Source organism: Balearica regulorum, chromosome 25 (assembly GCF_011004875.1).
Source record: "Balearica regulorum gibbericeps isolate bBalReg1 chromosome 25, bBalReg1.pri, whole genome shotgun sequence".
Taxonomy (NCBI): Eukaryota; Metazoa; Chordata; class Aves; order Gruiformes; family Gruidae; genus Balearica; species Balearica regulorum.
This window is the reverse complement of record NC_046208.1, coordinates 4,801,909-4,814,146: the sequence shown is the minus strand read 5'-3', so window position 1 is coordinate 4,814,146 and position 12,238 is coordinate 4,801,909. Positions and strand designations below refer to the sequence as shown.

At 62.2% G+C, this 12,238-nt stretch overlaps 1 protein-coding gene across 1 annotated transcript in view; it reads right to left on the bottom strand.

Annotated features, from left to right (window-relative positions):
- Nucleotides 1-9,486, bottom strand: part of ITPR3 (inositol 1,4,5-trisphosphate receptor type 3) — a 41,787-nt gene extending 32,301 nt beyond the window's left edge. Inside the window, exons 1-2 of the mRNA XM_075775667.1 lie at nucleotides 9,090-9,486; nucleotides 1,625-1,695 (exon numbers count right to left, since the gene is read on the bottom strand). Coding sequence (XP_075631782.1) covers nucleotides 1,625-1,695; nucleotides 9,090-9,178 — 160 coding nt within the window. The 5' untranslated portion in view covers nucleotides 9,179-9,486. The remainder of the gene's footprint in view (nucleotides 1-1,624; nucleotides 1,696-9,089) is intronic.
- Between the last annotated feature and the right edge of the window lie 2,752 nt (nucleotides 9,487-12,238).

Sequence of the window (12,238 nt, the reverse complement as noted above, 5' to 3'; positions counted from 1 at the left end):
ACAGCAGCAGACTGTTGTTTTTACCTCCCTCGCGGTGATAGCTATCGAGAAGGCAGACCGCTACTTTTCCGGCCATTAAAACAAGCGCCTGGATATCCTGATAGGGTTTGCGTGGAGCAGGGCTGAGTCTAGACCAGACCTTCGCCTGGAAAAGAGATTCAGCGCCCGCCCATGTCCAGGCAGGGAGATGGCGTGGCTGCTGCGACAAGGCTTGCACCGGCTGCCCCGCGGCTGCTTCCAGCTCTTCCCATCCAGCCCCAGGTGAAAGCCCACCGATGGCCGCCGAGGACGGCTCCTCGAGACTCTGGAGAGCTGCCAGATGGCTCCTTAATTAGCCCCACGTACAAATTAGTGGACATGGCTCCCATGGAGAAGCAGGTCGCAGCTTGGGTGGGACCCCCAGGGGGAAGGGTGCCTGCACGGCACCCTGCTGTGGGCTGTTAAAGCCACCCTGAGAAAGAGGTGGAGGCACAAAGTGAAGTGGGGAACCGATATTTTTAAAGATTTTTTTAGAAAGGGGCCTGAAATGACAGTAGCTGGGCTGAAAGGAACGGCTGCCCTAAACCAACCCCCAAATCCAACACCACAATCACTGGTTTGAGGAAATTGTACAGCTCTATGTACGCTCCCCAGCTACATGCTCCGGGCAGCGGGCACTCCAATCCAGCCGGGACACTCTGTGGGACACGGCCCTTCCCCTGCACTTTGCAGCACGCGGGGCAGCCCACGGGGCAGCCAGGCACGCACCCAGCATTTCCCAGGTCGGTGCAGCAGAGACACAACCCCTGGGCTCAGCGCAGCCGTGGGCACCTCGCCGCCCGGCCCCCGGGAACCAGGGAAGCGGGACGCACGATCTGCTTTTCCTGGCGGCCTGTCCTGGCTTCTCCAGACCGTTTCCACAGGCCAGGAGCCGTCCCGGCTTCCACTGACTCATCCCCTTTTCCGCCTGGCCCCGGCCGGGGCTGCCCCTCGCCCAAATGGGAAATAACGAGTGTGGCCCCGAGCGCCGGGGAAACGACGCAGCCCAAAACGTGACAGCCAAGGACAGATCGGGATTTACCGTCTCTCCCTAAGCCCTGCCTGCCTTGTAAATGGGCGGCTTAATCCCCCGGCTCTCTCTGAGGTGCAGCCAAGCACAGCAGACGTAATTAGTGCTGAGCGCTAACTGGCTCACCTCAAAATAGTTTGCCTCTTGCAACTGCCCCTCCATCTGCCCCTCCTGTCCCTGGCTCCTGGTGGGTAGACACCCAGCTGCCAGCATCCCTAGGGATGCATCTGGGGCTGGCCAGAGGACGGTTCCTGTCACCCATGCTCCCTAGGGCTGGGCTACGGGGTCCCGAGGACCGTCCTACTGCAGGGATGGTTCCAGTAAATGCATCAATGCCCCCAGAGGCAAACAGAGGAGGGCAGGTGGTTTGGCCAAGCCACAACAACAAGTGTACAGAGGCTGCCTGAGATCCCTCCGGGCTCCTCTGCAAAGGACAAGCAGCACCTCCCGGCCCCAGGTGAGCTGGGACAACCGGGACCCCGGTCCCCGTCCCTGGCATGGATGCTCGGGGCCAACATCGTCCCTGAGGCTGCTCACGGCAGTGATGGAGCTGCCCCAGCCCAGCACCAGTCTCACCTCGAAATTTCTTGGGCGGGTTGTCCAGGTCGCCGGCAGCCGGCTCCACCACGCACCGATCATCCACCAGCCTGCACGGGGACAAAAGCGGGAGCAGGGTGTCAGCAGTGAGTGACAGCGGGGCCCGAGCGAGCGGAGTGGCTTCACCACAAACCACTTCGCCACCGTCACCTGGCCCAAAGCGACAACATCAAAAGCTGTGTCTCCTGTTTCCCACCCGTTTGCACTCTATCAATATTTAGCACGACAATGCTCGGCTCCTGGAGCAAGCAGCCGCTCTTGGGCGCTTGCTCCGAACACGTCACCCCTTGTTCGCCACCACCCGCCATTTCTTTCACGTGCGTTTTTCATCCCGGTCCCTTGGGGCAAACAGCAGCAGATACAAATCGGCAGCAAAAACCCACGTTGCTTCGTGTCAGCCGTGCTCCCGGGGCCTTTGCCCAGCGACCCGTGCAGGAGGCTCTGACGCCCGCGTCCTGACGGAGCAAATCCTGCCTTGCCCAGCTCCCGGCTGAACCGAATCCACCCCCCGGCACGGTGCACTGGTTGTGGTGTTATTTCACCGTTAACCTGGCAAAAACGTGATGAGTTCGACTTTCATTCAATGGTTCTCCTTCTCCGGCTGGGAGCTCACCCCACCGGCACCCAGAGCGTGTAGCTGCTGCAGATGGAGGTGGCAGGGACCCATCGAAACCAGTTATTATTATCTGATCAGAGGTGGTGGCTCTGCCCATCAGATGCGAAGGGCTTTGTGTGTCCTCCCTGCCCACCTCCTTGTTTTCCCAGAGTTGAGCAAAATCCTGCAGGTTTCACCTTGGGTGCTGAGGACTGATTTCAGGATGGATGGGATGTCACTTTTCAGAGTTACCAAGAACAGTGAAGTATAACCCGGCACGAGGTTCTGCTCAGCCCCCAAAGTGCGGCGGGACGAGCATTGCCCGAGGGGCTCGCGCCGGGGCCACCCAGAGCTCATCTGCACGGCCCTCGAGGCTTTCAAGGGAACTCGGTGCTCCAGTGAGACAGGCTGTACCCGCTCGCCCGCTTTCTCCCGGCCCCTGGGAAGCGATGCAGCAAGAGAATCCGAGCTCCTGCCCCGGGCGAGGAAGCGAGAAGCGTGTCCCCACCTGCGGAGGCTGAATTCGGGCAGCCGGCGAGCGTGCGAGGGGATGTAGGAATGCACCCATGACGCCATCCTGGCAGGGAGCACCCACTGCGGGAGCAGCTCCGTCCCTGGGACAGAAGATGCAGCCTGGAGAAACAAGGCACGTGCACGGGGCACGGCAGCAAGCGGCACAGCGGAGCCCGTGCCGTCCCCTCCGCTCTCCAAGGGACTCCCAACCCCCGCAACAAACCCAACAGCCAAAGCGTTGCTGGAGACGGAGCTCCAGCCTCCTTCCCCGAGCCCGGCCGCTCTCCGGAGGAGGGGAAAATTCCTTTCAATAGCTAGGCAGAGAGGAATTTGGCCTCCGCGATGATGGATGGGGACCCCGGGGACCCCAGTGCTGCTGCATTCTTGGCAGGGTGCTCTGAACGCCCAGCTTTGCTGCTGCCCCTGCCACCAGCTCCCTGGGGCTGGGGGAGATTAACCTTAGACTAAAGAGAGAAAAGTAATTTCTCTAACGCTTTCGATGGCAGCAGAACCTTAAAAACAATTAGCAAAGACCTAGAAGATTGTAAAAAAAACCCCAAACCCACAAGATTTCAGGGAACGCAGGGTGAGCTCTTTGCCAGACAGGGCTGCCTTGGCTTTGCAAACGTGCGTGGTCGGCAGCGCAGGGCGTTTGGGGCTGCCCGGACACAACGCCTCTTCCCAGGGCCACGACAGCAGGGAAGGAACAAACGCTTTTGAAGCACCTGGGAGCGAAGACCACCGGAGGCTGAGCCCCAGCTCCCCCCGCTCCCCGGTCAGGCTCACGGAGCAAAGCACCCACCCTCGGCACGTGCCCAGCTCCCACCAGTGCCTACAAAAGCAGAGGGTTCAATTCATCTGTGCACATTAAAAAATAAAAATCCTCCATCATCGTGGCTGGGGGTCTCTGAGGAAGCACCTGACCCGCGTGGCCCATTTTCAGCGCTGAAGTAATCCGCGTGGGAGCTTCCCACCCACACCAGCTCTGCCTGCGGCATTCGCCTGCCACTTCCCTGCGCCCGGCATTACCGCTCCACCAGGGAGGATTAGAGATAGTGACCTGCCAGGCTGGAAGTCTTAATTAGTTAATGATCTCAAGGCAGTTTCAGCATCTTTAATCCTAGGATTACACTCTCTGCAGGAATGCAAAGTGTTATTTTTATTAAACTGATACTCCAGACTAACATTCTTCAGTTAAAAACTGCTGAAAATAAAAGGATTTTGACAGGGTGGACATGAGTCACCTGGGTGACTGCTGGGGCCAGGATGCACTTCCACTAATCACCCGCATTAGCACGGCGGGATGGGGCAAAGCAGAGCTCCCTCTGCTATTAGAGCAGTGGGGACGTGCGGGCGCTCGCTGCAGCGCCGAGCTGCGGGAGGACGCCGGGCACGCGGAGGGCAGCTTTCATTTCCCAGGTGTTAATGAGAAAAGGGGTTGTTGGTGTCTGAGCACCTGGAGGAAGATCCTGGGCGAAGCAGCAGGATGCACCGATGAAAATGTCACACTTTGCCTTTTCAAATTACCGCCCGGGAACACGAGGGACCAGATCCTGCGCATCGATGAGCCTGCTGCCTGCAGCCCAGCAAAGCGCGGGTGAGCATCTGGTTAGTTTTAAGCCGTGCAAGTCATCGCAGTGGTTCCAGTGGGGCTTTCTGCATGCTTTAAAAGACAAAAAAAAAAAAATAAAATCGAGCACAAAGTGATTCCCTGGCCCGGGGCCAGCGTGCTTGGCCTCGCGCGAGGCAAAGCCTTCGCCGGAGGTCAGGGGAAAAGCAGTTCGTCCAGCGCTGCAATCCGCAGCGGTCGGACACCCCGAGCCTCCCCGGGGACGGCAGCCAGCTGGGGCTGACGTGGAGGCACCGCTCCTGCAACGCGAACCTGGGCTGGGGAAGAGGAGAGAGTCTTCCCCGGCTGTGGCGCATCCGATGCCGAGAGGAGCCCCGGCACGCTGCGGTCCGGGGATGCACGGGGAAGGAGCTCTCTGGCAGGAGGGGAGCCCCAACCCAGGCAGGAGCACCCCACTACAAAGCCCGCCAACCCCTGGAGGCGAGGAAGAGGATGATGATGAGGAGAGCTCACCGTTGGGCACAGGGCTGGGTCAGCCCCTCCGGCTCGGGGTGCAGGATGGGCACTGAGCCGCGGGGAGCAATAAAAATAAAGTGAGCGAACGCAGGGCAGACATAAAAATGCAGCTTTTTCTCCCGCTGTCCCAGCGCCGGGAGGAGGAAGCTGCTCTTGGCCTTGCGTGCTTCTCCTCCCCGCAGAGACGAGTTCGTCCTGACCCGGCAGAGCTGGAGTTACCCTTTAACCAGCTGCATTTCCCTGAGCTGCTCCACCCTGCAAATCCACCTGCAATCACAATTACAGCTATCAAAGGTGTTATTTCACCTTAAACAGGCAACTGCCATTCAGGCAGGTTTGCCACCGGCCCCTCCCCTCTACAAGCCCACAGTGCTGGTCCCCGAGCCCCCGGCATCACCGCATCCATCACGCTGGAGCAGGAACCAAACCAAGGTCTCCGAGCTGCTTTCCCTGCTTGGCCTCTGGTTTGCTTTGCCTGGGTGATCCCCTCAGAGCACCCCACGTCAGCGGCTGTTCCTCCCATCCCAGATCCTGTCCCAAAAGTTCCCGCTCCCCAAGCACAGACGTCCCAGGAGTTACCAGCGCTAGACCCTAAGCAGCAAAGCAGCAGCACACACAAGCTCCCCGCGGTGAGCTGCCATGCCATGCCCTGGGGAAGCTGCTGCTCAGCGCCAACCCACATCCCTGACCCATGCGGCTGCTTTTCTCCCAAACTATTTCAAGCTGCCGCTTCCTCGGACACCTTTAATTAACAGCAGCGAAGCCATGGCGGCGAAGTCGGGCAGCCCCGCAGAGCCCCTCCCCTCGAGTTGAGCCAAGAGGGAAGACCAGACCACCCTGGGGTCCCTGCATCTCACAAACTCGTCCTGGGCACCTTCCCATGTTCCCCAAACCACCTCTGGCATCTCCGATACACCCTTCCCGTCCCTCCCATCTTCCCCAAGGGACCGTGTTGCTCCCAGGGTGCTGAGCAGCACAGCCGAGGGATGCAACCAGCACCACGGCTGCCTACAGCCCGGTTCCCCCAACACGTCGGGGCGTTGCTGCTTTACAGCAGCCAGCTCTCGCCCTGCATTCCCTCGGGACTTCTTAAGTAACCTCCTCCTTTTGGGCTGTCTTTGTAGCATTTTAGCTAGTTTGGGTATTTTGGCTCAGCGTTCCCCCACCTAGCCCAGCACTTGAGCACACAGGAGTACTCCCCACCCTTCGGTGGGATGTTTTTCCTCCTCAAGAGCAAACGCCCACTGCAGAGAGGGTGTGTGGGAGGAAGGGTTTGTGCCTGGGGGCCTTCCCCAGTGCGATTTGGGGGGCTGGGAGCAGAGGCGGCTCAGCGGGGGCTGCAGGGCTCCCCTCACCTCTGCCACCAGCCCCCTCCATCATCCTCAGCAAGTTCCCTGTACAAAAGGAGGAAAGCACTTGAAAAAATAAAATAGAGACTTGGTGTTAATAAGGGGCCTGATTCTGCTTCCCTGGTGCTTTTCAAGGCATCCCACTGACCGTGGGACACCTCTCTGCTGAGGGAAGTCCGGTGCTGCACAAGCAGCCGGTCCAGCCCCCAGGAACCCCCCGCACCCGGGGCTCCAGGGGAAGCTGCTCCCAGCCTGGCGAGCTCCTGCCAGCGATGGCACCCCGTCCTCTGCGGGCAGGACGTGAGAGCAGCAGCCCTGGATGCCAGCTCAGTCCTGGCCAAGCTCCTTCTCTTTGCATTTCCCCGCAGCCCAGGGCAGGGCTTCACGACGCTGCTGGAGCAAAGGGGCTCCCAGAGCTGCTGCTTCGGGGCCAGTCCCCACCAGTGACTAAGCACTGGGGTTAAAGGGTTTAACGCGAAGCACGAGCCACAGCAGGGCCAGGCAGGAGAAAGAAATTCCAGTGCGCACCCCACCTTCTCCTCTGCGCTCTTGTCAGACCCCTTTCCCCTTCCTCAGCCTCTCCGGGCGTTTTGCAAACACGGTTGCGGAGGAGCTTGGTGCAAGCGGCTCCGAACTCCGCTGTGCCTCCCACCGGCGGTGCATCCCCAGCACAGACGGACAGAGCCCTGCGTGTCCCACGGCACCGCCTGTAAGCACCGCCAGGTTGGCGTTTCGTTGATGTTCACACCCACATCAGCCAGGACACCCCAGAGACCCCGGGAGCGCTCCTGGGAGGAGCTCGCTGCCCTGCCGGGGTGCTGGCACAGGGATGCCACAGCACCGGCACACTGGGGTACATCCCTTAACGTGACACTTGGGACCGGCGCCTGCAGACACTCCGTATCATCCCAGATAAACAGAGGATCCCACTGCAGACCCCCAGCGATCCCACAGCCAAAACCAGCCCCTCCTGCCCTCCGTGAGGGAGGATGGAGGGAGCGCTTCGAGCAGGGTGCTCAGCCGGGCACGCAGCACCCGCCATGGGGCTGGCAGAGCCATTTGCCTTGCAAATGAGCTAAATAAGGTCCCAAGCTGTGGCAGGATGGCTAGGGAGAAGCACTCTCAGTAAGTCACCCAGTGCCTTACCACAGGAGTGATTTAGGGTGTGGTTGGGTCTCCTGGGTCGCAGGGCACAAGGGAAAACAATTTCCGAGGGCAGGAAACAACCAGGAGAAAGCAGAACCTCAGGAAAGTGGGGCTGCCCAGCAAAAGCCGCGCTGGGGCCTCCAAGCAAGCCCTGCTTTTCAGATGCTCGTAAGTCTAGAGAAGCACCCTGCAAAAAGGGGGACCTGGGGTCCAGAGCTGCAAACGGATCGGAGCTCCAAAGAGTCTAAACGCCTCTTCGTTCAGCCCAGGGTGAGCCATTGGGATCTGCCGCGTGGGCAGTGCTGGGTCCCTGCAGAGCCTCCTCCGGACCCGATTTCACAGCCAGGCTGGAAGGACGCTCAGCGCTGAGCTGCCGAGTCTGCAGCCCCTGCCTCGGGACAGCCCTGGCGCTGGGAGAGCTACCAAACCTCTCCAAAAGGACCTTGGGGACGTCCTCCCGCCCGTCCAGGGAGGGCTGGGTGCAGCCAGGCTGCATCCTGCGTGCGCAGGACCTTCTGCCCGACACTGTACAGTTGAACGCCCAGGGCTTTTGTGCCCGGGTCCGACCCAGTTGCACACAGCTGCCCGGTTTTGGGCAGCATGGCGCAGCCGGCTGAAGGAAGGCTTCGGCGAGCGTTAACCCAGAGGCTGCGTGTGCCCAGCGGTGGGTGCGCGAACACGTGTAGGCGAAGGTATGTACGTCTCCGGTTTATACATAGGCATGTGGGAGCAAGTGCATTCATCGCAGATTATAGAGCTGGGCAGCTCCTGCCCCAGGAATCCCATCCAAGTCAGCATTCCTGGCTGAGCTCAGCCGCTCCTACACGCAGCGTGGGGCAGGCGTGCTGACACAGACCCACGTCCACCAGCTTGGGGCTGCAGGCAAGGTTTGGGTCCCCGCTTCGGGGTAAGGAAAAACCCACCCGTGCCCAGGGGCATCGGACAATCCCGGCGGGATTGAGAAGCCAGAGGATAGAGAAGGTATCGCTGAAGGTCTTGGCCTGGCTACGCCTGGAAACAGGAGGGGCAAGGGATGGGTCCCCGAGCTCTCTGCTCGTCTCCCCAGGTTGGGCTGAGAGATACCCTCGCCCATGCTGGTGTGTCTGGGGGGCTGCAAGGAGTTGGCTCAGCCGGGACGTGGCAGGGCCCCAGTCCCCCAGCCCTGAGCAGCACTTGGTGGCCGTGGGCACCCTGCGTGCTGGTGACCCTGCAGTGATTCCCGCTACAAGCTCGGCCGCCGGGTGCGTGGGACCCTGTGGCGGGCAGCAAGAGCCATCGCTGCCTGTCCTGGGAGACGGCAGCCTCCAGCCACACCACCCGGGGCTGGAAGCATTTAATCACCCCGTGCCCCAGGAGGGATCCCGGCTGCCGGACCCAACCCGCTCAGCCACGCGTTGCAACCCCTTCCTAACCCCACTTAAGCCCATTTTGTCTCCCCCCAGACCTTAATGGGGGAGAAACAGTTTCTGGCCGCGGCTGCCCGAGAGGGTGGGCTGCAGGGTCCCTCCAGGGCCACATCCTGCCCCCGGCAGCCACCGGAGCTGGGGGAGAGCCCGGAGGCACACAGCCTCCCCTCCCCAACACCTGCGCCCATCCTTGCTGCAGCACCCAGAGCTTTGCGGCTCCTTTTCCCAGCGGGCTCAGCACCGCTTCCCCCCCATCCCATCCCATCCCATCCCATCCCATCCCATCCCGCCATGGTGGCCGGCTGCCCCCGGGCCCGCTGCCCGGCAGGTACGGGAGGGTCTCACTCACCCCAAAGTGCTGATGAAACCATTGACGGAGCCCTCGGCGTACAGGGAGACGATGTCCCCGATATGCAGGAAGCTTGACATCTCATTCATGGTTGCCCTCGACCCGGCGGGGTGCCGCTCGCTCCCGAAGTCACCTTCCCGTGCCGAAATCCACCATGGGGCGAGCGGAGCCCCCTGCTCCGGGGGGTGACCCCGGCCCGGCTCCCTGCCAGCAGCCAAGGGGAGCGGGACGGCAGCGGGAGCCCCAGGCACAACTTTTACATGTGCTCTGCAGGAAGGGAGCCAGGGGAGCCGGGCAGCCGCGGGCGGGCGGCGAGGAGGAGGAGGAGGAGGAGGGCAGGGGGGAAGGAGGGGGATGAAGCTCAGCTCGAGGTTTGCCCGAGCTCTGCCCGGCTGCCCGTGCCCCGTCTCTGCCCGGCTCCCTACCTGGAGCCAATGGAGAGCGAGCAGGAAGTCCTGCGCGAAAAAGCATGCAAATAGCTTCGGCCTGGGAGGAGAACCGGAGCCGCCGGGGGGGGGTGGGGGGGTGGGAGGGGGTGCCCAAAAAGAGGCCCCACCCCCCCCTCCCCGCCCGCCTCCCGCCGTGGGGACCGTGGGGTGGGGGGGGGCCGCGCACCCCACTGCCCTCGAGCGGCCCCGGGCCCCGCGGGGGGGGACACGCCGGACTCGCCACCGCTCCCGTTCACGCGGCTCCCCCCCGTGTCGCCTCCCCACGGCCAGCCGCCGTCCCGGGGTGCTCGGACCCCGCGGCCCAGGACAGACACCACCCCCCCCCCCGCCAGCCTCCCCCGTCGGGGTTCCCCCCACTCGCGCTCCTCGCTCCGAAAGGCACCGGAGCCGTGGGGGGCGCGGGGGGTTTCCCTGCACCGGAGCGGAACGGCGGGTGCAGCCGGGAGCACCGCCGCGCTCGGTGCCCGCCAGCAGAGGCGAGTGGCCGGTGGGCTGTGCCCCATGTGTCCCCCCAGCCGCCTGCACCCTCCCGAGCCCGGCAGAGGCAGACCGAGGCCCCCGGCCCCCCCCCAGCCCTCTCCTGCCAGCGCAGGACCCCCCCGCCCAGGTCCTTGTGTCGCCCTTGCTGCATCCCGCTCCCCACCCCGCAGCAGGACCGGAGCCCCGCAGCCCCCCGCCCCCGGGCCGGCGCTTCCCCAGCCGCAGCAGGACCGGAGCCCCGCAGCCCCCCGCCCCCGGGCCGGCGCTTCCCCAGCCGCAGCAGGACCGGAGCCCCGCAGCCCCCCGCCCCCGGGCCGGCGCTTCCCCAGCCGCAGCAGGACCGGCCCCGAGCGGGGAAAGGAGCAGGGAAAGCCCCAGGGCCGGACGAGGCGGCTCTCGCTGGATTTTTCTGCCCCAGGCGAGCACCTGTGGCTTCCCGAAGCCCAGGTGCCTCCTGCCAGCGTGCCGCTCCCAAGCCGGCCCGGTTCATCCCCGCTTCGCCTCTCACCACCTCCATCCCCTCCTGCCCCCGCACCATCGCCCAAACCCTCGCGCCGTTCAATGCACGAGCTTCCCCCCTGCACCCCCAAACCAGAGTGACGCTCCAGCCCCATCCGACCTGGGGGTGCCTCAGGGTTCACCCGGCACCCAACACCGCCGTACCCAACCCACCCATCACCCCCAGGAGCTGTGAGCAGGAAGGAGCCCCCCCACACCCGCCGAAGCCCACCCTGTCCCTGCAGCCTTGCCGCAGTCACCCCAACACCGCAGGGCTGGGCAAGCAGCTCTGGGCTCCCAAAGTAACACCGGTGGAAAAGGACCGCATCCTCAGAGCATCTTCTGGACAGCACAAGTGCCCTAGTTCCTTACTTTAATTAAAACTTGCCTGCTGTAAAAGCCATATCAGAAGGGGGGGGGGGGGGGAAGCATGATGCTTTTCTCATTTATTTCCCTCCTGTCCTCTTTTCTCACAAACAAACACATAGGTTTCAGGAATATAAACCTTGCCCTAAATAGTGATATTTTTTTTTTTCCACTAGGAACCGGACAGGTCCCTTGGCAGAACAAAGGGAAAAAAAATTAGTGCAATTCCTCCGGGGGAGATGCGAATTCAGGTCCATCAGGATTAGCTGCGTTTTCAGCACAGGACAAATTTAGAAGCCTTTATCTCAGGGCAACAGAGGGGGAAAAGAGAAGATCATAAGAAAAAAAAAACTTGCTGCTGTTAAAAGCAAATGAAGTTTTCACAACAGGAGCTCAAAGAAAGCCCCCAAGGAATCAAAGACCAAAACTTTGTGTACAGATCGGCTGCTTTGATCTAAGGCACAAACAGCACCTCGGCCGAGGGGCACCGCAGCGTGCTCATACTGGTGCCCACAGCGGTCCCACCAGCCTCGCTGGGCACAGCCGGGCCAGACACCACCTCTCCCAGTCTGGCCCAAACTGGGCTCCCCATGCACCAGTCCTCCCTTCACCCCAGGGACGGCTGATGTTTGCAGATCGCTGCGCAGTGAAGATCATTTGGAAGTGCAAAACCCCCCTTGCACTAAACACACAGGCGTGCGGCCTGGTTTCTCCCACCCAGGAGAACAGGCAGCAGCAAGACAAAACCCACGGCAGGAGACAGCCCCCTCCCCGCGCTCGGGGTGCTGGACACCACGTCCAGCCCGTGCTCGGGGCTGAACGTCCCGGCTCAGCTCAGTCGAGGATGGGGAACCCAAGATGTTTCAGGGGTGCACCCCTGCCTACCCTGCACCCTGGGGATGGTGGCACTGCATCTCCACATCTCCAGATCCTCCCTGGATGGATGAAACCCTTCCCGTCCTCCAGCCCTGGGAGGGCAACATGCAGCTCCAGCTCTCTGGCTGAGCGGCTGGGACACGGCAGCTCTGTCGCTGTGGTGGGCACGAATGGGGACCCCCAGCATCTGCCACCCAAGGCTTGCCAGCACACAGGCGGCAGCACAGACAGGTGGCTTCTAGGAGGAAAAAAAAAGTGCATTTCCTCTGTGGCTCAGTCGCTCTCAGCTGCGCTCAGCGCAGCTATGACCACACTGAGCCGTCAGACTGCCCACCCTGCGTGTCGTGACGCTGCGCAGGGTCTCTGGGCTGCTCCCAGCCCGCAGGGACATTTTGTACGTGGGCTCAGACCCGAAGATACGTGGGGAGCTGCAAACAGGCTGCAGATGAGTGAGCAGCCCTGGCCATGGGGATGCTCACA